Source organism: Lepisma saccharinum, chromosome 14 (genome assembly GCF_977018435.1).
Source record: "Lepisma saccharinum chromosome 14, izLepSacc3.1, whole genome shotgun sequence".
NCBI classification, from domain to species: Eukaryota; Metazoa; Arthropoda; class Insecta; order Zygentoma; family Lepismatidae; genus Lepisma; species Lepisma saccharinum.
In genome coordinates, this window is record NC_139242.1 from 41,060,878 (window position 1) to 41,086,990 (window position 26,113).

At 39.4% G+C, this 26,113-nt stretch overlaps 1 protein-coding gene across 1 annotated transcript in view; it reads left to right on the forward strand.

Moving 5' to 3' along the window:
* The window catches only part of Proc (Proctolin), a 169,953-nt gene that overhangs the window by 98,892 nt on the left and 44,948 nt on the right, over positions 1 to 26,113 (forward strand). The window contains exon 2 of the mRNA XM_083134902.1: positions 4,804 to 4,942. Within this exon, the coding sequence (XP_082991028.1) occupies positions 4,805 to 4,942 (138 nt within the window). The 5' untranslated portion in view covers position 4,804. The remainder of the gene's footprint in view (positions 1 to 4,803; positions 4,943 to 26,113) is intronic.

Consider the following 26,113-nt stretch of genomic DNA (forward strand, 5'->3'; position numbering starts at 1 on the left):
TTTATTTATCCCAATCTTCTATTAGACAGAAAAATAATGAATTCTAACTATAATGTAAAATGAACTTGGAAGTTGAACGACGTTGGGAGTGTCACTATTGATCTTAGCGACTCCGAAAACAATGGATTCCACACTAATATCGGTCGTTTTCAATTATTTTTACATGTAACTCCCTTCCCACCCCCAACCCTACGGGTGCCAGGGGTGTCTTAACCACACAGTAAGTATTTCTTTACAGATTGCAAGTGATGTGTGTACCAAGTTTGGTTGAAATCGTTCCAGGCGTTCGAGAGTTATGCCGGAACAAACATACGTACATACATACATTTTTATATATATAGATTTGTTTTGAAAGTTTTAGGAGTTGAATGAGTAGATGTGACGTTGTGTAGACGTGTTCACGAGTTGTATTGTTGTTTGGTGAGTTTATGTGTGAGTTTGTAAAGGGAGATTGAAAATTATTTGATTAATGGTAATAAGGCAGGGAGAAGAAGTTTATGAAGCAATAAAAACGGGACACCTACATCCAAATACTGGCTTCCCTGCAAGGCGTTATGTGTGTGTTAAAAGCCACATAACGCCGTAGAGTTAGGCAACACACATAACATCTTGCAGGGAAGCCAGTATTTCATCATATAGGTGTCCCGTTTTTATTGTCAGTGACTGTACATAAAGATCTATTGTGGTTGTTTACGAGGTACTAAGGTACAACGAATCATCTTTCACTTTTTTTTAAAAAAAAATAATAAAAAAAATTCCTCACCCGAGAAACAACCACACGCCATATTTACCACGAAGCTGAAACTCTTCAGATGCACCATATATATCACTCACGAGAATACTTTACTAACCACTGAAAAGTTTCGTCTCGATAACGTCCCTACTCGTTGGGATTACATTTTTCAATTACGAGTTAAATGTTTTTCTCCCCCAGGAGGGGTTCTATCCAGAAGTCAAACGCCAGACTACGGAACGGGGGATAGAGAACCAAGGGGCTTTCAAGCGCCACTTCCACTAATGTTTGACAGCGGCGATGAAACCGCAAGGCTGTAGAAACCCCCATCACCAAACAGCAAGGGGCGAAAGGTGAAATGCACGGAGAACAACGAATGTAGCCAGACGTGTAACTCGACACGCATCTTCTCAAAGGCCAGCGCGACACACTTTAACCGTAAAACGAGAGAGAAAACTCCGATTACCCCCCCCCCCCCCTTCTTTTGGACGCTTCTGTGGAACGATCGTACACAATTTTTTTCAGTGATTCACAAAAGCTTTGCCTCCTTTCTGACGCATGGAATTTAAAAGCATCCCGCATTGACGGCAGATTTCTTTTCGAGAGGATTAAAAAGGGAGAAACATTCGTTTTGGACAGGATGTCTGAGTGCGAACGCCGTGCGTGGTTTCGGGCTTGTCAGCATATCCAGAAACTAAAGTTGCAGATGTATTGAATAATCATTTTCGCCCATAGAGACTGGAGAACATTTAACTTTTCTTGCTACACGTTTTCTATCAGCTTCTCCGTAGCTTGCTCGCATGCAATCAACGATACCAACACAAGACTGCCAATGCATTTTTGGCAGGTGATCATTACGAGTGAGAATGCATTCTGAATGAATATATTTTGCTCTCCGAGAATTGAAAAATAAATATGTAAGTTAACAAACACAATGACAAAATCTCAGAGTGATAGAGTTGTTCTTGTGGAAGCACACGAAATGGGGTTAGGAACTGATTAGAGTATGGCACGCATAAAAACAGGAAAAGAAGAAAAAGAACCAAAATATAGAACAATCGGAAAGAAGTTGATGAAGAAGAAGTCTCTATTAGAAGAGAGAGTCAAGTGATAATGTTGATCGGGAAGACAGGCATGTCTTTACTGTGGAGACTTGTACTTTACTTCGACGGAAGGCTGGGTGTCGCGTGTGTTCTATGTAAAAAGTGATCACACAATTCGTGTGCTGTTATAGACAGTGATGACGATAAAGAGGTACTATCTTGTGAATTGTGTGCATCATAAAACTGACTTTCTACAGAATACTCCGTTCAATCCTACTCAAAAAGCAGATGCAATTTGCATAGTTTGTTATACAAAGTATTTTTTAAAAAAATAATAACATGTATTTAATATTCGTAAAGTATTTGAATGTACTGTGGTTATTAAAGGTTTGTACCAGAATTCTATTAGTTTTTTTAGTTTTAAATTTGGGTGCTATGTTACTACAGGGCGAAGGGCTCAACATCGAACAACATAGAGGTTGCAAGGAAAGACCTGCCTCTGGGCAGAAAACAATGAATGAATAAATGAGTATAATTTTTTTTTTACATTTAATGTTACGTCTGCCCTGAGTTCCCCCCTAAGTCCCAGTGTGCCAAGCACTTGTATATTGGATGGGACACATTCAAATAAGCATGTAAGTTAACATGTGTGTGTCGATACCTTCCAAATCACATTCGGAACTTTTCCCTATCCAAGGAAAACAAACGAACGAATAAAAATTAAATGGAACAGTACCCCATCGCCCCCAGAGACACCTAGCCCGCCGATTTTTCTCGTTTGAACAAGGGATTTAACTCTTGCAGGCCCCATCGGTTTTTCTCCAAACTCTTCTCGTCCTGCACGTCGGAGAAGAGTTGATTTGAATGCGATCCCATTGTTAGGTGAGCAGATGTGATTCAGTGTTGTCGGCCGGGCTTTGCTGGAGAAAAATAATGAAGGTCCTTTGTGTTCCAGGGATCACGTGGAACCGGCGTCCTCGCTTTCTCTGTTGAATAATCTACCGTTTTGCATTGCATTCAGGCACGGCGCTAATTAATTATACACTTCGAATGGGGTAACCTTTCTGTACTACCCAATATGATATAACCGTCTCCCTTGGTATCGCGCCTCGGTCAGAAAGTAGAGGAGGGATAACAGTACGAAGCAAAAACAACTACGGAAGATCTATTGTTGTGAAGTAATTACAAAAAAAGAAACGAAGAATTCGATAATGAACCGCTAATACATTATTAATGAAACTCGTTTGCGTTGTAGCGTTTTAAAGACCAAGGCCTGTTGAGAGAACATTTCCATGCTTGGTCAACGCACAGAGTCCAGTCCTTGTTTTTTCAATGTTTCTGGGAACTACAACACTTGTTCAGGTCCTCACAAGCTTGCATCTACAATGAAATGCTTAGTTCTCACTAAAATTCGAATTGGAGATAGCTAACTACTGCAGCATATTTAAAGGAGTTGATTGGGATTCACTTCATCCCCACCTCCCCTGAAACTTCTACCATGTTCAGAAATCAAAATCGGTAATTATTTTCCAACTTCTTCAGAGCATTACAAAAATACAATGGAGAAAATGCTAAGAGAACCATCTCTTGGGACAATAAAGCTTGGATTTTCAAACCTTTGAAATTCCTGAAACTTGTGCGAATCCATGGCAGAGTGGTTATCACAGGCCGCTATGACGCCAGTGGTCCCGGTATCAAATCCAGACCTGGGCATTGGTATTCTTCATCAATTTCATCAAATCATCACTCATCCTCATCTTCGCGAAGTTGCAGAAAATCGAATTAAAATAAACCAATTCAATCAGTTGATTGAATATTCTCTCATGATTTCCTCCCAGTTCCTTGTGTTGATGGATAAGGTTATAATCCTTCTTGAGAAGAGTTTAAACCTGAGACCTCTGACTTCGTAGCACCTTGTGCTCCCCTCTCTCCCAGTGCGTGTAATATATAGAATGAACTTATATTCGGTACCATAAAACATGCTGTATAGTGCATGGGTGAACGCCCTCCGAAAGTTCCTTTCTGTTTGCGGCCATGGACAGAATAGAACAAACTTGAATGTAATTCTATGGAAGTATGTAAGAATCGGATATGAAACAAATGTATGATCTTGAAATAAAGAACCAATAACTATAACGACAGATATTAAGCTGATTGCACGAAAAGTGTTTCCAATTTGTGCATGCACAACAACAAGTGTCTCAAATGTAATTAGAATAATAAGTTTATAATTAATAGGTTAATAAGATTAATATGTCTATTAATAATATTATTACAATAGAGCAATTAATATTAATAATAATTATTATATGAGCACGGAAAAATATAAAGATATAACAGCATGTATTCATTACCTTATGCCTAGTTAAGAACACTAAAATTTGTATAACGCAGACGTCATACCAAAGAAATTAATGTCAAAATAATTTTTAAATTGATTATTTATTGGATATCAAAAAGGTTGTCAAGTACAGTTTCTGATCATTACGTTTATGCATATTATTATTAGAAATGGTACTCATAAATTTTCGCAGGCACTGTCCGGGAATAAATCAACTTCATATTTCACAAGAGTGAACATGCATTTTACTTATTTAATTTAATTTAATTCAGGGGGATCAGAACCCCTACAGTCCCTTATAAATACGTCCTTGTATGACAGCTTGTGAAACATTGGCTGCAAAGTTGATTTATCTCGAAGCATGGTAAAGAAACTATACTTCATGTGTGCTTTTAAGCAGAGCTCTTCGGGTGTTATCGTTAACTTCGTCCTTTTTCGGGCCGGCTCAAACGTTGCCACTTTGCAGCTGAAGACACCCAAAACTTACTAGCTCCCAGAAGTTAGGATTCCGCTAACCTTACCCAATTCTTTGAGCTGCTGTTTAAGTAGAGATTGACAAGAAGAAACGTGGCAACGCCTAAAACAAAACTCCGAAAAAAAGCCGAAGAACTCTGCTTAAAAGTACGGACGCGGTATAGGAATGTGGTAAACTTTCAATTCTCACAAGGTTTGCTTTCTCCCCACAGGATGGCGTGCAGTGTAAGACATCTCCTCCTCCTCGCATTGATCACCGTGGCAGTATGCGCCTGGGTCAGCGAAGCTCGCTATCTTCCCACCAGGAGTCAGGACGATCGGCTCGAACGCCTCAGGGAACTGCTGAAGGACGTACGTACCGAGAAAATTTTCTTCCGATACCTCGTTACACGCGCATAATTGGGGTTCCTGTAATTACCCTCGGCGGCACCCCGTTGCTTCTCTCTGGCATTTTGGTTATTCGTGAGTGTGTCATTCTTTCCCGACGTGAAGAAACTTAAATTGGTTAGCCTCCGGTTGTCAATTGATTAACGGGTTCTTTTCCTCTGTGTACAATATCCTCATGAGCTTTCTCTGCATTATCGCGCTTTTCTCTTTGCTTTATCCTCTTCGGATGACAGGCCCGTAGCCAGGCAGGGGCCAGGGGGGGGGGGGCTGAGCCCTCTCTGGAAATACCTTCAGCCCTCCTGGCACTGAGGTCAGCCCCCTTCACATTAGGTAGAACTATTTTGTGTAATTTGTTTGCAGTGAAGAGTGAAAATGTAGACAGCAGATATTGTTTTGCTCACAACTTAGGCGAAGGATAAATTCACAGAGCATGAACAGCAGCTATTACATTCGTTCATCTTATTTATAAGAAGTGTAAGTAGCGGCAGATATTTAGGAGATTCTCTTCTCTAGACTTTAGAAAGTTCCTTCACAGGGGAGCTTCTTTATCTGTACCTTCGTTGGCAGTGTTGCGGCCTCCCGTTTATACAGAAATCTGCGACTTTTATGTCATTATGCAAATTCCCTCACATCTGCGTCAAAGGTTAACAGCTCCTAAGTTTTGGGAACAAAGGGGACTCTTATTGTTTCCGCCGGGGGGTGGGGGTGGAATGTAAGCTAGGCACTATGATTGAATATTGTCCATCTTTTCTTGTGTGATATAAATATCTGTATCATCAAACGTAGTATGGAGTGTGTAGTAAGGGTTGATTTCAGTAGCAGCCAGATAGCACTTCAAGTGATATTTTAAAAGATAAAGAAAATGTAGTATTTTTGTGATATTTCTAAACTTTATGTAACTTAATGACCCCCTTTTCCTTCACACATAATTTACCTTAATTTAACACTGTTAAACTTTTGAAAAATGAACTTGATTTACAAAGCTCCCCCTGATAACCCGTGAGCCCCCCTCCCCCCTGGAGATCAATTCTGGCTACGGGCCTGTCGGGTGAACCAATTCCTCCTCGCACATTGTTGTTACGTGTTGATTCAAATTCCTAAGTGGCATTTGCCCACGGACATACTTATTTTTAAATTTACCCAGGATCATTGGCAGATGACTAGGTATAATGAAATGTATAAATAGCATTATATTGCAACGAACAAAAAATATTCTACGAATCATTTTCCACATAGTACAAGAATAAACTAACTAACATTCTAGCCTTCTAAAACCTGAAGGTTTATGGCTGCAACAATACAAGCCTTCCATTTGTCCTCCTCCTGAGCAAGATCAATCCAATTCTTTCCATCCTTACCGATTTCCTTTAGGTCCCATCTCAACGTTATCCCTCAATCTTCGTCTTGGCTTTCCTACAGGTCTCCTACCATCAGGTTCCCCAACAAGAATCCTCTCCCATTCGTGCCACATCGCCTGCCCGCCTGTCTTCTTGATTTAATTATTCTAATAATATCTGGGCATCAATGCAAATTATGTAGTTTAAATTATGTAACCTTCTCCACTCACCTGCCTCCTCATCTCTTTTAGGTCCAAATATTTTTCTAAGGATTTTATTTTCAAATGCTCTTAATTTATGTTTCTCTTTCAATGTAAGGGACCAAGTTTTGTAACCATATAATACTACAGGCAAAATTACTGTTTTATATATTTTAACTTTTAGTTTCTTAGATATTATACGAGAAGAGAAAAGTAACACGCATTTCCTAAATTAAGCCTGCTTTTTATTTTCTCTTTAATATAATTTTCAATTGTAAGTATTACTCCTAAGTACTTGAATTTGGGAAATGATTCAAACGAGTTGTTATCAATAATTAAATTTTGAGTATTGCGTAATACTTGATTTTGCCCTGTAAGCACATATTTAGATTTCTCTTTTCTAACTTCCAAGCCTATCTCTTTAGCTGCTTTTAAAAATATTTTAGCATTATTCTTAATTGTATTTACATCATCCCCTAGTAAGTTTACATCATCTGCATATGCTGAGTTAGACCGTTTCATTTTAGTCCTTCATTTGTTTCTTTTACCTTCCTAACACTATATTCTAAGGCAAAATTAAAAGGCAATCGAGATAAAAGAATGAGAAAGTCTACACAAATTCATCAATCGGAACTAGATTTACACCGGAAATCGAATCCGGGGTTTCTTGCTTTCAAGACGAGAACATTAACTGATGGAACATTTAAGATCAAATGTTTGTGAAAGTCTCGCCTGTCTTCGCGATTAACCAAATGTGGTATAAAAGCGAAGTGAAGTAAACCAGGCAATCAAGTTTCGCCTGAGGAAATTAATTCGCAGGCTTATCCCTTTCTGTAATCATCGTCAGTACAAAGAACGTAGAACTACGTACTTCCATTTCACAAAAATCTACTAATGCTATCATCTTATAATCAAAGGGTCCTGGGTTCGATTCCTGGTCAGGTACATTGTACAGTTGTTCAAATTCCACTTTAAAGGTTCAATTCCGATAATTTCATCCGACCAAACTTCACTTAAAAAAAACCCTCGTAAAGGTCTTGATTTGAATATGATATGTATATACATGATATTTAATATCTAGAAAAATCTGCACATTACAGTGTGTCCAAAAATAGTGTTTACACTCTTTGAACGTCAATAACAGGAACGCTAATTAATAACAGCAAGCACGAATTTTTTTGGTGTCACATACCTTAAAGTTATTGATGTTCAAAATGACCACCATTGGTAGTAAGTAATACGTTATGTGCAATCTGAACAGATCGATAAACAGCAGATATGGTTTCTGCGGGAAGGTTGTTTCAATTGCATGTCCCACGTCACTCAGTGTGTCTGGCTTTGTGGCGTCCACAGCATTCATCACGGCACCCCACAGGTAGTAATTTAACTGTGTTAATTCAGGAGATCTTGATAAATATTCGACTCTTCTTACGTTTCCGGAAAGAAAAATGTCTCATCTCTGCCATTTTTTGTATACTAATGACCGCCGCATCCGAATTGCGCACACTTTAGATCCAGAATTGCGCACAAATCTCACTGATCTGTCTTGGGCACAGATTTTGATCGAACGTTGCCACTTTGATAGCTTTAAAGTCTTTGCGCAAAACTGTTTTTTTCTTTAGACAAGAAAAGAGAGATAGAGAAATTAGAAATAAAATAGTAAATCTCTTAAGGATTAAATAAAAAATATAATTTGGCCAGTAAATGTAGCAAGTCAAGATACAATTTTCATACCAATTTACATAATACAGTAAGTCACGATTAATGTTTTCAAGATACAATTTTCACACCAATTTACTCAAACTCAAAAGTTAGGTTAGGTTAGGTTAATGACTGCACAACAAACACTTTTGTCAGTCGAAGCTCGTGACCTTCGGTATAAATACGGCGATACACCGACCATTACATTCTAGTCCACCAATCAGGTTCATCCTCTTTGCCTATCTAATGCTACCCTTCCAGCAAAAACACGTGTAAGAACACACACACACACCCACAAACAAACACAACAGAAGTGAAAACTGCTTGAGAACATTTTACATCTGACAACATCACCTCATTTCTTTGTGCGCAATCCTGTACATTGTGACAGTTTGTCAACGGCTTATAAGATACCACTGATAAAACCGGAAAAGTGTGCGCAATCGGGCTGTAGCCCTAATGACTACCGCTTGGCAGGTTGTGACGGGACTTAAAACAAAAGAACGCCTACATGCTCTCACACATGCTCAACATAGACATTGCAGCTTCAAATGCAAAAAGTCCAGTCAAGTCATCTTTAATAGTTTATAAAGTTCAAAGAGTGTAAACATTATTTTTGGACACACTGTATATTTCCAATATATAACCTCTGACAATAAAGTTCGGTGAATGATCCTGAATATCGAAAGTAATGCATTGCTACAGAGGATGAGAGCTGGTGTGTGAGGTACGACCCTGAAACGAAACGAAAGCATGGAATGGCGTTCTCCTGCATCACACCCCGTCGGAAGAAGGTCAAAGCGTAAAAATCACACATCAAGACGATGTTCAGGGCTACATCTTATGTGCTTAGAGTAAAGAGTATGCCCTCCCGGAAATAAATGTAGATCTGCGTATGCTTAGGAGTTATAGTCCGTTACTGGTAATTGTTCTACATTAGCATGCAATGTTAATTCTACATTATCAATTGTCTAGTGATTTTAACTACACTTATTCTAACACTCCGTTTCGAATAACAGAGGAGCGCCATGTTGATTAGAACAACTGATTTGTAGTCAAATCACAGGTTTCTCGTAGGTTCGATCCCCACCACCAACAAAAAGAAATTTCTTCACCTGAAGATGAGAGAAGATATCGAAAAGCGACGTAAAATAAAAATACGAAATACAAATATACAGGGTGTCATTTTAATGGCGCCCACGGACCACGGAAACGTATAGAGGACATCAAAACAAACAACATTTCTCAGTAACATTTTTCTCGTTGGTGCATCATTTCGGCGCTACAGTCGTTCAAAAAAGACCGTTTTGCCGCCTGAATGCTGACAACCACACACAACATTTGATTGCATTTGTGACGTCATATCCCGTCCTGAAGCGATGCGTTCCAGGGTTGCCAGGAACACTCATATTCTGTGAAAAATGACATAGCTACAATCAGCCACATTATGTACCGTAAAAGAAAACGACAAAACACGTTCTTTAACCGAACAGGAAGTAAACAAATGACACGAAAACTAGTAGAAAGAAAACAGAATTCAAGTGGAAGTGGTCATATCGAATTTTGTATCAGCTTACATTTCAAATATTTGCAAATCTAGTTACCAAGTTGGCATCTACAATTTAGTCTATCCACTTCGTCCTTCTGATACAAGTTTTCTGTGACACACTGAACAGATAACAAAATACTAGAAATGAAAGAACTCAAAATCCCAAAGGTAAGCAACACATAATATAATGTATATTCAGTGCATTATGAGACAAGTGACAAAAATGGTTGAAAAACAGGGATATAAGTAGTAGTAATACAAGCTCCAAGCTCTCCGACGACTGTGTTTATCTATGCACCGGATATACATGTAATGTAATAGTTTGCAACTATGAACAGGACAGTATATTCGCTACTGATTCATAATTAGATTGTTACTGTGGTTGTACAGTGGGATCCATGAGTATTACCTTGCAAATTGTCCATCACCATGTTCGTGCACTTTATTTTACCCAATAAGAGCTTCAAGAATTAAAAGAAAACTCAAAACAAGCTGTTGACAATTTCTGCACCACATACATAAAAATGCATATCTTAAAAACACATAGGATGTAAGAGAAAAATTAATGAAAATAGTCATGGACAATTTGCACGGTAATACTCATGGATCCCACTGTACGTGTTTTAGCCGTAATGTAACAACGTGAACCTCGGATACTTCCGTTATCAGCACAAAAGTACCACAAGGCATCTGGACACAAACCTGTAGATACCAATCTTGCAACGAGATTTGCAAATATTTGACATGTAACTGGGCGCAAACAGCCACATGTAAGCTGTAAGTCCAATAAAATGTATTGTTGTTGATATTTGACATGTAGGCTGAGACAAAATCCGAAATTGACACTTCATTTTGAATACGTTTTTACCATTTCTCATATCATCGGTTCACTTTCCCCTTCCCCTGAGATGACTGCTGACCTTCTGGCTGGTAGACTATGATGTTCGGTCTACTGGACGCGTTTCTCGCTTCGTTTTACACCTAATCATGTGGTTGGTAGTTTGTAAATTTTCACAAAATTTGTGTGTCCCTTGCAACTCTGCCGTGCGCTATTTCGCCGCAGGAAATGCCGTCACAGATACGATCAAATGTTGTGTTGGGTTGCCAGCATCCAGGCGGCAAAACGGTATTTTTTGAACAGCTGTAGCGCCGAAATGATGCACCAACGAGAAAAATGTTACTGAGAAAAGATGTTTGTTTTGATGTCCTCTATACGAATCTGTGGTCCGTGTGCGCCATTAAAATGACACCCTGTATATTAATATGGTGTATGTGTATATTGTATATTGAAGAACGTAGATATCAACGACACAACTATGGTGAGAGTGTAAGGTGTGACCTTTTTGGAAGACACCCAAATGCTGACTTCTCTTCCACGTAGTACATCCTGGACTGCATCTTGCAGAGTAACGAGGCTTTGGCGTCTCGATTCACAACCAGTATACACCGTAGGATTTGTGCTCTGTCCGCGGTGGCTCAGTCGGTAACGCGTCTGACTACCATGCTCAAGGTCCCGGGTTCGATCCTAGGTCGGTTCAAATCCGGGAACTTTTCTAACGGTGGAAGCGGTCCCGGCACCCACCCAGCGTCGAATAACATGGGTACCTGGGGGAAACCCTGGGGGGTAAAGGCGGTCAGGGGCGTGATGCTGATCACATCACCCCCATTCACGACCGGATCAAGAAAGTGTGGGGCGTTACCCCCACACCCCCTATACGCCTTCATGGCGTGGTGCAATGCACAGGGGAACACTTTACCTTTACCGTGTATGTTTGTGATTGTTCTTTCAACAATTTCACCTCGTCACCTTTCATCCTTATCTTGACGATTAGCCTAGCAGTAAAATAAAATAATTCAACCAAGCCATAACAACCAAATTGCAAATAACGGCCGAAGTTCCACCAAAGATTAGGGGATTCCTTTTTTCATGCGAAAAAGTCAGCAGTCACGCCACGACCGTGAAATAAACTGGCCCCCCCTTCTGAAAGAATCTTGCACACGCCACTGAATGCAGCTGCCCGAGCAATTTCTCACATACGGTATGTGAACATCCTTCTCCGATAGCATCGGCTACTGGAATTTCTTCCTTCTTGGGTCACCACCGGGGTCAGGGGAAAGTCTGCAGCTCGTCGTTCGCTGCTTCTGAATAACACTTGCCTCACCCGACAGGTTTTCTGGCTCCAAACGCAAGTCCCCCTACGTCGGGAGAAGTTACGGCTTGATTTGATATGGCAAATGAGATTATTACGTCGCATTTGCACACTTCTGCTCTTATCTGATGTCTTCTTGCCCTTTGCTACTGCCCTGGTGGCAACCAGATGGAAAGAATATCCGTTATGAAACGGTGTCACACCGCGCCTATCACCTCGCAGACTATCGCCACAGAGAAGTTAAAAATAGATGCCAATTACTATCTCATTCCAATTGAATAGCCTACCACGATCAACTTCTAGTTGGATGTTGGTTGTTGTGCGTCATTGGTGTCAGCGGAGGGTGTGTGGGGAAGCAAGTCCTTTTGGTAAAACTGAACGGTTTATCCTATTGTCTTTTTATAAGAAAGATCTGCTTATATTTTACTAAAGTTGAAGAACTCCGATACCAATATTATAAAACTGCGCGATATTCAGGATTTATATAGTTTAATCTTATGTTAACAGTTATGTGATCATAATTGTACATCATACTATTTCAACATAATACTCTTGCGAAAAATAACAAAATTGAAATGAATACCAAGAAATTCAATCTCCAAGGAGCTTTAAACTACTTTTATTTTGATACGTTTACAGCCAAAACCCCCTACACCTGGGAAACAGAAAGTTTAGGAATACCTTTCCCTCATGATGTAAGCACCCATGGGATTTTTAGAAATAAGGGACGTAAAAAAAATGTGTTAAGGGACGTTAAATTTTTATTATATGCAAAAGTCCTCAACAGATGGTGTTGTGCGAATTACATATATTGATATATTAATAGTTGTGTTTTGCGGATATCTACATGAACGGACTAATGAACACACTTAAGATATAAATATATGGATATAATACAATGCGGACAAACCTGCTGACGGACGGATGGTTGTACGTTATGCATATTGAAACGTAATTACTTGCAATTATAGTTACTCAAAAGTAATTGTTTACAACAGATGGTTGTACGTTATGCACATTGAAACTTAATTACTTGCCGTTATAGTTTCTTAAATGTAATTTTTACAACGAATAGTTGTACGTTATGCATATTGAAACGTAATTACTTGCCGTTATAGTTACTTAAAGGTAATTGTTTACAACTGCGTTGCTTCCAAGTGCTGCGAAACTCAAGTGATGCAAAACAATCGTTGCAGTGATCTAAAAACTTCATAATATTTATGCGAGGAAATATACATTTTTTTGGAGGTGTACACACAGAGATCGTAATAATCTAACACTGAAGGTTATTTGAGCTGGTAGGTGGCACCCTACGTGCCTTCTCGCCTCTCTACTCTTTACCGCCGCTTAGAGTCTGTGGTCTTTTCAGAAAGAGACAGAACCGTTGCAATATAAGTTTTTTCTTCTTTTCCATCCCACCCAAACATCACCCAGTGTTCACCCAGTTGGTAGAGAATTTAAGAAATCGGATTCGCCTTGATTAGAAAGAAACTCTTTTCCACTCTTCTCACGAGGAAATGCACCTCACAATTTCCTCTTTCTCTTCCTTCCTGGGAACAAGGTAAAAAGAAGAAAAAAAGAGGGAAACTAGATACAGGAGAATGGTTAGGTCAAAAAGAATAATCCCTAATCGTGACCGGTTGGAGATTGTGCTTCTCGAGCAAGAAACGATGTTTTCACTTTACTTTTTTTTACATTTGACGTTCAAAGAAAATCTCTCTAAAATAATTTTGATTTGGGTGTTGCTATCAAAGCTGTCTTGTAGGTTTCAAAATGCTGAATTATTAATAATAATGTTTAATGGACATTAATATCAACAAGGGGTTTGAAACGGCATATTTGCTCAAATTGTCCCTCGTATCAATTATACGAGTAGTAGATGCAAATTCTGGTAAAGTAGCTGGTCAGCCATCCTCCGTGCGGAGTAGATATCACAGCGCGCTGCTAGGACAGGGGTCATAGGTTCGAATCATGACCTGGGCACTGGTGTTCTTTGTGAGTGTCTACTCATTTATTTCATGGTATCTTCGCGATTTATCAAAAGTGGCAGACAGGCGAAATAAAACAAACAAAATCCTAGAGTTGCTGGTCAGATAAAAAAATCACTCTTTTTCTAGTGCATGTAAGTCCATGTTTCCAACATAAGTGTCCGTTATGATTAGATGTATTTTTGTACGTTAACTGTATATAAGCCCATTAAGCCTTGTTTCCATGATTATGAAAAACTAAATATGCTGACCAAGGCAGTAATTTTTTTTATTAAAAAACATAAACTAACGTTTATGTTTTTTACTGCCTTGGTCAGCATATTTAGTTTTTGTATATAAGCGTTTCTTGCGGTTGAAAATGTTCATCAAAGTTTGTTTTAAGTTCATTTTATGCTCAAATAGGATCACTGGAACAACAGTCCAAGTGGAACTCATACCACTAGCCAACGATCTCCCACCGGGAATCAAACATGGAACCCCTTGATTACGTGGCTATATCGTTAACACAACGCCATCGAGAAGGCCAGAGCCTCTTTTAGAATTAAAAACTTTATTAAGTCGCAATATAGCGGTACGCATAGCACAGTTAAGTAATTGTTAAGTAATAAGTGGTAATTTAATCGTCTTGTAGTGAAGAGGTCCCTTGTTCGAATTCCACTTTAAACTGTAGGCCCAGTCTCGATTTACCTATCCGTGCATAAAGTGAGCTTAAAACAAATCTCAAACTATGGACACTTTGGAATTTTCGGGGATCGCTTAGCACGGGGGGAGGGGGGTAAAGAAGAAGAAACCGACTCCGGTCCAGAATGTCAGATAACAGCATCGAAGGAAGAGCAGATCATTCGTCGGCCTAGAAGTTTTGTGGGTTTTGGTCCTCGACGGATGTTAGGCCATAGAGGGCGTATTTCAACTTTTATATTTTATTTTCAGCGTCTTTGTAAAATTACAATTATACCTCTCTAACTTTCTTTTCAATTTTCTGAGTCAAAATAGAATGTAGAAACTATAAATTTTGGCAACGCTTACACAACATTATAGATATCAGATTGGGGAATGGAGCATTCTGTAGCTACATCTATAAGTTCTTCTTACACGTGTGTATAGCCGGGGAACATATGTACGTATCATCAACACAAAAAAAGTGCAAATCTTTGTGCGTTTTTCAAACAACTAAAAGGATATCGAGTTGTATGTTCTCTATCGTAGTTAACTTTATGCACAGGACTGCTAATCGGGATTAGACCTAAAGTTTAAAGTAGGATCCAAACCAGCATGTTCCTCCACAGGGTATCGAACCCTGGACCCCTTGATTACAAGGCGACGACGTTACCATTACGATATCGGGGAAAAGGGATATCGACATTGCATTTGGTATCTATGTGCGGGCAACCTATGCACAAAACCCAGCATGTGTCACGTGATACGAATATATTTGCTCCAGTAACACATAAAATTGCATAAACTCCTAATGACGCGCACTTTTGCTGCACCAAAATACACACAGAAATGGATCAAAGGGTACTTTTACGCGTGATGCACTAAAATGCATTATCTGAGAATACCATATCATTTCAAAGAAACCAAAATTAAAAGTTTCACTGTGATAATTGGTGCATCAAACTTGATTGATGCTTTTCGATTCCTAAGTAGGCAAAAAAAAAATTCCATGCGTTTACTTCGTTAACGTCAAAGAACTAAAGAAAGCCGCCGCCACAAACGTGGGTGGGGATAAATAGCGGGCGAGTTGTTTTCGTCCAATCACACTCAACCTTCAGCCAATGGGCGCAGCTGTCATTTTGCTCGTCTACTCCACGTGGAGTCTCAGTCACATGACTGCGGATACGCTGTTGCCGTACTTTGCAACTTCAATGTGGAGACCGTGGGAACGTGCTTGTGCGCGGAGGGACAAGGTGGCGTAGAGTAGATGTGTGGCAACACTGTGCGTTGAATGTGATTGTTGCAGTTGGTGGGCGCGCTCCGTGGACTTCAAAGCCAGGCGGTCTTTAACGTAGCTGGCGCGTCGACTATATCAAGTTTTCAAAGTTTCCCTTCTCAAAACGCTAACCATATCAAACTCTGCTTATTGGACGTAACATGGTAATCTTGATGTGCACTAAAACACTTTAATGCTAAAGGGTGCAACACTACATACTCTTCTCTCAGTGTGTGTAATGCGGCAGGATCCTAGAAATCTTGGTTCGGTTCTAAGGCACACCATGGACGTTTCTTGGTCCATGTCCCCGTTCCTTATCCATTGTCGTAATCTTCTAAGGTAGAATACTGAAGAAATATAAATGCAGAGAACAGTTAGGATGTCCCCCTTGGCTTTGGAATAAAGCACATGCTCCGTCAATCAAAATAAAACAGAACCATGGGGTCCGAAAGTGATCCTCGTCCTTGGGAAAGAACATTGCGACATGCGGAATCGTGGATGCGGTCTCCCCGTTGGGAAAGAACGACGGGAGACACCAGCAAAACGGACGCTTGGTGGATCTGTGACACAAATTTGCATAAGGCAACAGCATGTCAACTTTCACAACGCGATGTCCGAGTCGGGAGATTATTTCCAAATGAAACGGACAAATTGTTTCCAAGTTGACGGGATGACAACATAGCGATCTTGGTATCTTGCCAGCATCAACGGCAAGGAGAACTGGAATATTCTCGAGTCTGGAAAGTATCTTGAAGATGATCTTGGTGAAACCACTGTCATTGTCATTACCGCGATGTCAGTTAAACCGTGGAAACTGGGGGCTGTCACTGCGAGCGGTGTCGCCATGTTCAACACACATGTTTACTTCATTGAATAAAAATCTGTATAAAATCGGTTTCGCTATGAGAATTGACAATGATAATGCGTTTGAAAAACAGCTGCAAACAGCTTCAAAACAAGATGAAGATCGTATTTGTAGGCATATGCAATACTAAGAACAAGTTGTTTCACAAAATTTATAAGAACCTTGTTTGGCCGATATTCAAAAATCCGAAAATTAAGATTTGTGTTTAAAACCTTTCTACCTGCACTGTATATAGATTTCATCACGATTGGACCATATTTTTTTTTTTTCATTTACGGAATTTCAAAGAGAGTGGTCATTTGGAAAACACCAAAAAACGGACACTTTTTTTTGTTCTCACGACGATAAAAGATCAGACAGCCTCGTAAAAACAAATTGGTTACCATAGCTTGACGCAGAACTGAATAAGCTAAATTTGATGTTACTCGTTTTTACGTGGGTTTAATGGTAAATTTTTTTCAGAGTTCAAACTCTAGTATTTCCAATTTTCTTATTCGATACGAGTAGTAGGTGTCCCATTTTTATCCCGGTGACTGTACGTAGTTTCAACTTTCTTAGTCCTTTTTTTAAATAAAAGAAATAGTATGAATGGAAGGATGAGAGGCAGAAGAAACAAAGAACCAAATGAAGTGTTCCATGGAACCAGCACGAGATCCTATGGAGTAGTAACTTCAGAATTGGAGAGGAGCGAGGGGGTGCTTGAAGCGCTCCGAGAGGCATTTTGAAACAATGCAAGGCTCGTAACGGACAAGCTTCGGGGTCGCAACAAAAGATATTCCAATCGAACGGCTTTGTACAGAACAGCTACGATTAAAGGGAATGTATCCAGCTACTATGAACTGACACTGGAAAGCCCAGACTCGTATGTACGTGACGCAATTAACACACAAATTTGTCCCAGCGCTTTACAATTACAATAATACCTTCAAATTAATCCCGATTTCATTGTTGAACTAGCATTTCAGTGTATGACAATGTAATATATTTAAAAAAAAAAACACGTAATACAAATAGTGCAACTCGCTAAGTAACTTCGTAACCGTCCAGCTTGTAATTACTGTTGCAAATAATATGTTTTTGAAACTTCGTTACTCTCTTTACTTATTGAAAATTATTTTAGGAAACTCAATTGCAATTACCTAGGCCTCCCCATGGCGCAGTGGTAGTGTCGTCGCATTTTAATTAAGGGGTCCCGGGTTCGATACGCGGTGGTTCGGATCCCACTTTAAACTGTAGATCCAGTCCCGATTAGCCTTTCTATGCATAAATTGGACTTAAAATAACAATTCAATTCAATAAATTGCAATTAATGCAAAAAATACAACTGATTTTTAAAATACCACTGTAAGAATAATGATAGTAACAATTATATTAATGTTGGAGGTATGGTCCAGAAATTAATATTGATTTGATTTTCATTATCTAGCGTCACTTTTCTGCCCTTTTGGATAATCACGACGATGAGTATGACTGATATGATGAAATTGATTAATGAATACTTAAAACGAACATCATGACCAGGCCAGGCCGGTATTCGAAACCTGGACTCCTGGCGTAGTATCGCGCCATGGTAACCACTCGCCACTGCATATTGAGGAGGCTGGTATAAACGATATATGACGGTTGGAAAAGTTTCAACGCAACTACACATATACAATTATTGCTGCGGAGTAGTTGCTTAGCGTAAGGGATTTTTAGTGAATCATAGATCTGTTTCTCGTTGGTTCGATTTCCATCACCGATCGTCTGAAACAATAGGTGCTCTGAGAAGCACTAGACAATGGCTATAATGTTAAAATAACACTGCATTCAAATAAATGCTAAAGACATTATACAGCATATTAGACTCAACAACGGACTAAAAATACGAAACAAAAACGGTTGAAATTCGGCCCATAATGAGCAGTTGACTAATGTGAATAGAGATTAAGGTACGCAGAATTAGAGCACCATGTGCTTGAAGTCGTTGCAGCCTTATTTTGCTGCAATGCTTACTAGCAGGCATTGAGTGCGATCCTAAAGCCCGCTCCATATATTCATAACGCGCTTATCATCAACATAAGACGCAGCACCATCAACCCAATAGGTAATTTCCAGTGCATCTTATTTGACGGTTCATCTGTATAATTATTTTTCCAAAGGCCACGAGAGAAAGAGAGGGCAATGTTTCTTCTGACCGGAATGCGGGGTGTTGTGCGAAAAATATTACCGGTCATCCAACATAACGGAATCTACAATGCATAGAATGGTGCTGCAGTTCCGTTTAGCCTTTAGAGAAGGTGGCCTGGTATTTAGGCCAACTGCATCGCCTGCAGGAATCGTGCCAAATGGGAAAATGTTGCATATTTTCATCGCCCTTTGGAAGCCTTTGTTAGTTGGAAACACCTCTATAAAAGAAAATAATAAAAAATGAAAGGAGAAAGTGATGGAAAAGTAAGAGTTTACTTTTTCAGATGATTTACTTGTCTTTAGCCATGGGATCCATGTTGCATATTTTAGTTGCGTAAGCGCATAACAACCAGACCGATAGCAATTTCAAAATAATGAATTTTTAAGTAGGCTCAATTTACATAATGCCAGTGTTGTCTTTACATGTAATGAATATATAAGGGAATTTTTAGATTTTGTATTTTTATTATCATGTACTATTCTTAACGCCTTAGTTTTCTAATCCTATAACACTCCAATCGTTATTCAATATATATTTAATGTTTATATAATCAATAGGACAAGTACGGCATGTTTTGAGTGTAGGCCATTCTCTCCAATATACTGAGCATTTGACTTGCGAAATAATGTAATATTATTCACGTTTCTCCAGTTTTAATGCACAGAAATCTCAAGTTGCATGATTGCATAACTTACATATTTCCTGAATTTATAATTTATATTTTTGGTAATATCAATTGGAAATTTTACTTGAAAGCGATAGCTGGTCTCGAAAGTCTAACAGAGGCGATGGGAGTCGATGCGCAGATCACACGTCACTCCAGTGGGAAAAAAGTCGCTTGACAGGTCTTAGCCCTCAAAGGGCTGTTGCGTCGCTTAGTTTAGTTGTAATTAGCAAATTTATAAAATTACCATTTTGTGACAGCCCGTATGGACATTATCATTATAGAAAACTTTCACCACTTACGCTAAAGCAATACTTTTCAATGGTCAGAAAGACCTATCATATATACCAACATACAACATCCTTTTCAGATACATCTACTGAATCATTCTTTTGTATACGACATGATATTTAGTTTTCTCAAGAAATTTGATTCAGTTATTTGCAATCGATATCATAGGCCTCACACACATCTTACTCCAATATTGTACCAATGAGGAAATATTTGAATATTTTAAATATATTGTCCAATCGGTTCCCGAGGTGGTTAAAGCACTGTAACTGGGCATTTGCCTGTAGTGTTTAATAAATAAATAAATGAATAAATTTCTGGTGAGAACTTTTCCTGCAACGTCCGTGCATGGAGTGGCTCTGGGTTCTCCCAGCCTAATAAATGGGTTCCTGGGTTCAGCCCTAGGTGTAAAGTTGTCCAGAGCGTGGTGCTGATCACGTCACCACCACAAACAAGCCGAGATGGTGGAAGTGTGGAGGTCTTATTTCCACATCACTTCACTGCATGTTGCACTTTATCTTATTGGAATATTTTTAAAATATTTGAAAAAATTAACTTTAGTTTAGTTAACTTAAGTTTTGTAATTTCTTGGGGGATGTATTCTTAAATATGGTAAGGATTAACTCGCATTCTCCTTCTTGCAACGATTGAAAGGCCGTCAGCTCATCGTCAGACACACGACGCACCCGCTCGGTCCCCTCGAACGACCGAGACCGGGCGTCGCTGCCTACAATTTCTCTTTGTTATATGCCTGGAAGGGGTAATTTTTGTGAGCTAAAAATAACTTTCCGTAGTTGTTTCTGCAAACTCTGCAGTGAGTAACTAGCTTTCTGGTACTGGAATTAAATTTGATGGATTAATGCTACGACAACATAAGTTTTAGGTAATTTTATCACGGGCTCATTAAGGGCAGTGGTCGTATCAAAAATACTGACGATTTGTTCTTCAGACGTTATTGTGAGATATAAACGGATCCAAGTTGTATCATAATTTCTATCCAGAATCGCGAGATGAAGGTGTGTGTATGTGTGTCGTAACACACACACACACCAGAAATGTAACATATATGAAACGGTTTCGAGGTTCGTGAATTGGACATGTATTTACAGCTTATCATTATGAACACAGAACACATTAAATTGAAAACTGGATGTAAGCGCCAAACATTATCCTACGTACAGTTTACTGAAAGGCAACGACATAATAATATCTGTCTATAGTTTTTCTCCTTCTTTCCCAGAAGGCCAACCCAGTAACCGTGTACTAATGCCTGAGCAGAATCAAATTCTCTCTTTAATTGAACCAGTCTCCATATGCTCTGTCGACTGGGACACAAACACCAAATAATTCTCCTGCGCTAATAAACTACAATTCGTCCCATTTTGATTTCAGAAACTTTAAAACGTATCTGATACATCGCACATATGAAAGTATCATGTAACTTGAACATGCGTGTTGTATTTGAGCGGAGATTTGCCACTAGGCTATCCTAGGCTATAGCCTAGGGACCACAAGTACAGGAAGCGCTGAAAGAGCAGAAGTGACAAGCACCATCGACTATTAAAATTCCTTAAGATTGTCATGATAGGAAAATAAAACATGTCAGTCAACTAATTTTTCTTGGTTACATAACTGTAATTCATGAAAGAAGATAGGAGGACGGAGTTTCTAGTGTTTTAATAACTTCATACATCATACACCCTATTTTCAGCATTGTAATGCAATTGGAGTGTAATTTGAATAAATTTTAATCACGTGTGTCTCTATTTTAAAGTTCACAAGTGTTATTAATACAAAGCACGCAATTAGTGGAAGTGAAGTACCATGATAACAAAACTGTTGATGCCCAAAACAAAGGATAGCCTATGAGTCCAAATTGTATAAATCCCTTCCCCCTGGAAGGAAAGAGAAAGAGGTAAAGAGAGAAAGATGGAAAGAGAGGGAGAGAGAGAGAGATTGCAATTATTTCTGTTCAAAAAGGTCCAAAATGATTTCGTCATTTCCTCCCAATTATAGTCTTGACTTCCTCCATCCTCCGGAAGCAGGCCGCCGGACATGATAGTTGTCAGTTGGCTCATCCCAGAGGTCGGGACTCTTTTCTTCTTTGTTCAACAACACGAATGACCCCCAAAAGCCTGCAATATAAAAGACGGCTTCCCCATAGACTATATTTTTCCGCTGGAGGATGACGCTAGCTGGAAATCTGGAAAAGATCTCCACTGTCTAAAGAAAGGAGTGACATTGGAAGGAAACTTTTATATGAATCCTATACCTTTAAGAGGATTTCGAAGTCTCGTATGAAAGTGTATGAGAGATTGTAGGCTTGTCATGCCGCTGCGATGTGCAACGTTGCTGTTGATTGGCGCGTTCCCAAGCGTTATGCGTTGCGTGTCGCTTTGGTCTGAAAGCTCCCGAAGAGCTTGGGCAATAATAAAAACTATTACTATTGGCATTATTATCTATTATACTACTATTAGTTCGGATCCCACTATAAACTGTGGGTCCAGTCCCGATTAGCCTTACTGTGCACAAAGTGAACTTAAAACACCAAATCAAACCAAATTACTTAATCCATGTTTTTGAGTATACCTCACAAATTCGAAATGAAATAAAGTAACAGATCTTGAGAAAGGTCTTTTCTCCAAAGAACTATCATTTTGATTTTTAAATACAAAATTGGTATTATTGAAAATTGTCTACATGAGGCTAAATATCCTCAAATACACACAAACATGAATTTAACCGACATGCTACTGTATCTGGCACAGTGACCACGCCAGGAGAGAATGGGGCTGGACGCCCCAGGAAACATAAGAAAGTAGATAAATATATAGTTCTTTAGCCCACATATACATTTTATATGGTGTTTATGGGCATAATGATATGTCTATAATACTCACCCCCTATCTCCCCACTCATATTTTCTGTCACCCCACCCTTCAATAGAGCATGGAACCGAGAATAAGTAATGTACCTTAAAATATGTAACATGGAATTTACTCCATTGGCCGATATTTGTTATTTGTGCTTGACTACATAAAAATCCGAGTTTTGCTAATGAAGCACCGATTTGTACCACAAATAAACTGCAAAATACTCAACATCCAAAACAGAAAGCAAAAATTACTAACATTTGATAACACTGGGCCATAACAATGCTAAACCAAGAGTCCCTGTACTACTCAAGAGACTTAATGAGGTCACCTTTTCCACGACCATCCAAGCATTAGTAACCTCAGGGCGCTAAAAGTTGGGCCCCTCCTTCTCTTAATCAAAGTACAGCAAGGTAAGCAGTACATTATGCCCGCGCTTTGAAATTGGGAAACATCCTTCTAACTTCCTAGCCTTCTCTCTGCACACTTTCACACGAGGACGCGGCAAAACATTGCAACATTTACCATGAAATGTGACAGTTATTTATTTCTGGCTACCAGGGGCCCCCACGTGTGACCGTGTACGCTCATAAATCCGCGTGGCCTTACATCGTACGTTCCTATTAACGACACAGCCCAGGAGACTCCTCGTACAGCAAGGGAGTACGGAACAGTGAATCATCTGTATTCCATAAAATTTGTCAGTGTTGCAACTCTGCGAGTTTTCTGCAAGTTTTACATTTTCAACAATATTTAAAATGTAATTCTCTCCGGCGTAATTTATGTTTTCGTGATTTTGCGTCATTTAAACCGGATGGAAGGTACGCACAGAAAACTAAATGCATCATATCTATTTCACTTAACAAGCACGCACATGATAACTATATGCAGTGCAGTGGTTGTTGGCAAAATGAATGTTGGGTGTCAATCGCATTACAAAGTGACGCTTACACCCTGACTCACGATCGAATCCAGAACCGACAAGTATCATGATCCAACGGCCCGTTTCCGGAGGATGAAGAAAGTCAAGACTACAATTCGAAGGAGAAAAGGAAAGAAATGCAATCTCTCTCTCTTCATAGCCGAAATCCGTGATGGTGTTATTAGTACAGCGCGCTACGATGCCAGGGGTCCCGGGTTCGAATCCAGGCCTGAGCATGGATGTTTGTGAGTGTCCATTCATCAATTTCATCATATCATCGCTCATCTCCATCTTCGCAAATTAGCCAAAAGTGGCACAAAAAGCTAATTAAAATAAAGCAATTCAATCGATCAATTTAAGGTTTCTGCACTCATTCAATTTCCAAATGTTGCTTCTCAGTAAAACATGTAAGTTGCACATACATTAAATTGCACATATGCAATGCGTTTGCTATTTTGGAAAAGTTCCGAACATAAGAATGAGACGAATTCTAGTTGAAGAGCTGATGAGAATCACTTTGTGTTTGTGCACCAAACGACAGAGCATAAGTCCATACATGAATAGTGTGTTTTTCCCCATTTGACCACCTCGAGATATTGTAATCAAGGGGTCCGGGATTCGATACCCGGTGGGGACACATAGTGGTTCGAATCCCACTGTAAGTCCAGTGCCGATTAGCCTTTCTGTACTTAAAGTGGGCTTAAAAATAAACTCGAACAAACGCCAACGTGGAAGGGACGTTACAACTTACAAAACTCACTGGCACAGAAGACAAAACAAACAAATATTGCCTTCTCCTAGTTGTTATAAATAAACCATTCAAGAGAGCTTTCGTCTTGCATTAGCGATCCCTTTCACACTTTTTTGAAAAGTAAGTCTGTGCGAAAAGTCCCTCTTCGTGTATCCAAAGCACAAGGCATGTTTCATTCTGTCTTACGCTCGCTTGCAAAATCCATCATGTGGCAGTTCTGAAACTCCTTCACACAACAAATTCAATTTTCTTTGCGAGCAGTTTGAATGCTGTTGAGTTGGTTACCTGACTTCCTCGTTTTGTGAAAAACTCTTGGAGGTCGTGAGGAGAGTATGCAATGCATTCATTCGAAGGGAGGTGCTTTGACGTGCGCCTGATGCTTAGAGGACGCGTGCGTGAGGACAAACTGCGAATTGAATTTACACCTTTATCTGCAACTATGTAGAATTTAAATGTCGCCGATCAAAGGCGAAAAAAATTAGTTAAAATAAAGCTACCATTATAATTTTCTGTAAAATAAAGTAGCGAGCTGAGAAAACTTACCCTTAATACTTGAAAGCGTGGATGAGTGGGAGAAACCAGGAAAGAGCAAACGCATTTTATACAGAGGAATAAAAAAAAACTCTCAGATTTTTCCAATCCTTGCAGTTAGAGACTACATATCTTATACAGCGCTTTACGACACCAGGGGTCCCGGGTTCGCGGCTTGGGGTTAGGCGTTCTTTGTCAATGTCCCGTCATCAATTTCATGATATAATCATCTTCGCGATTAGCCAAAAGTGGCAGAAATGCGAAGTAAAATAAACCTAATCAATCGTTTTCGTTTCAGTTCTTGGAAAGTAGTTGATATGATATTGCTTTATTTTTACCCGTGTGCAAGCCGGCTGGCTATACGCACTACGTATATATTTTGTACAGTTATGAAATATAACATAACTGGAATAACGGTAATAATAGTACAAAGGAATAGAGAAAGATACAGGTCTATTGTACGTGTAAGTGAAACAGCAAGAAAGTTTATTTTGATTGCACACATACTCGTGGCGAAGACAAGAACTACAGGTTTACTTCGGTCAACATGGATTATCTTTATTTTGCCTGTATCACATGCTTTCTTCCACTTTTAGCTTGTTGATTGATCGATTGAATTAGGTTATTTTACGTCGCTCTTCTACATTTTGGTTAATCGCGACGATGTAGATGAATGGTGATAAGATGAGATGGACGAAGCGACAATCACAAACACATAAGCACCAACCCACAGAGGACTGTCTGGTTATGAGTCGAGGCACCAGAGCCTCGTTTGCGTGCAAAAATGCAACCCACGGAGAGGTTGACATTCGGGTGTCTTCCATAAACGGCACCCCATTCTCTTTTCTCATTGGAACTGAAGGAAAAGAACAAGTCAATGTTATTTGTGATCTTGTAGCATATTTGTTATGTTCTAATTATCTGCGAAATGGCATTCTGAGTATGGTGTTTTATGGAATAATTATTACAAAAGAAGTAATTACCATTCCCATCACTAAATTCAACCGTGAACCCACACACAATTCTGTGCTGCAAAACTCGCTTGAACGCGAAAAGCTCCCTAACGTTTTGGGTAACGGAGTCACGTCTTGAGACCTGACTCAGACAAGACGTAAGCTAGTTGGAACATCCTTGCGAATGATCAACCGACACATCTTCTTCCAACCTATTCCCAGCCAAGAGCCGAGAATCGAATTTATGACGAACGTGT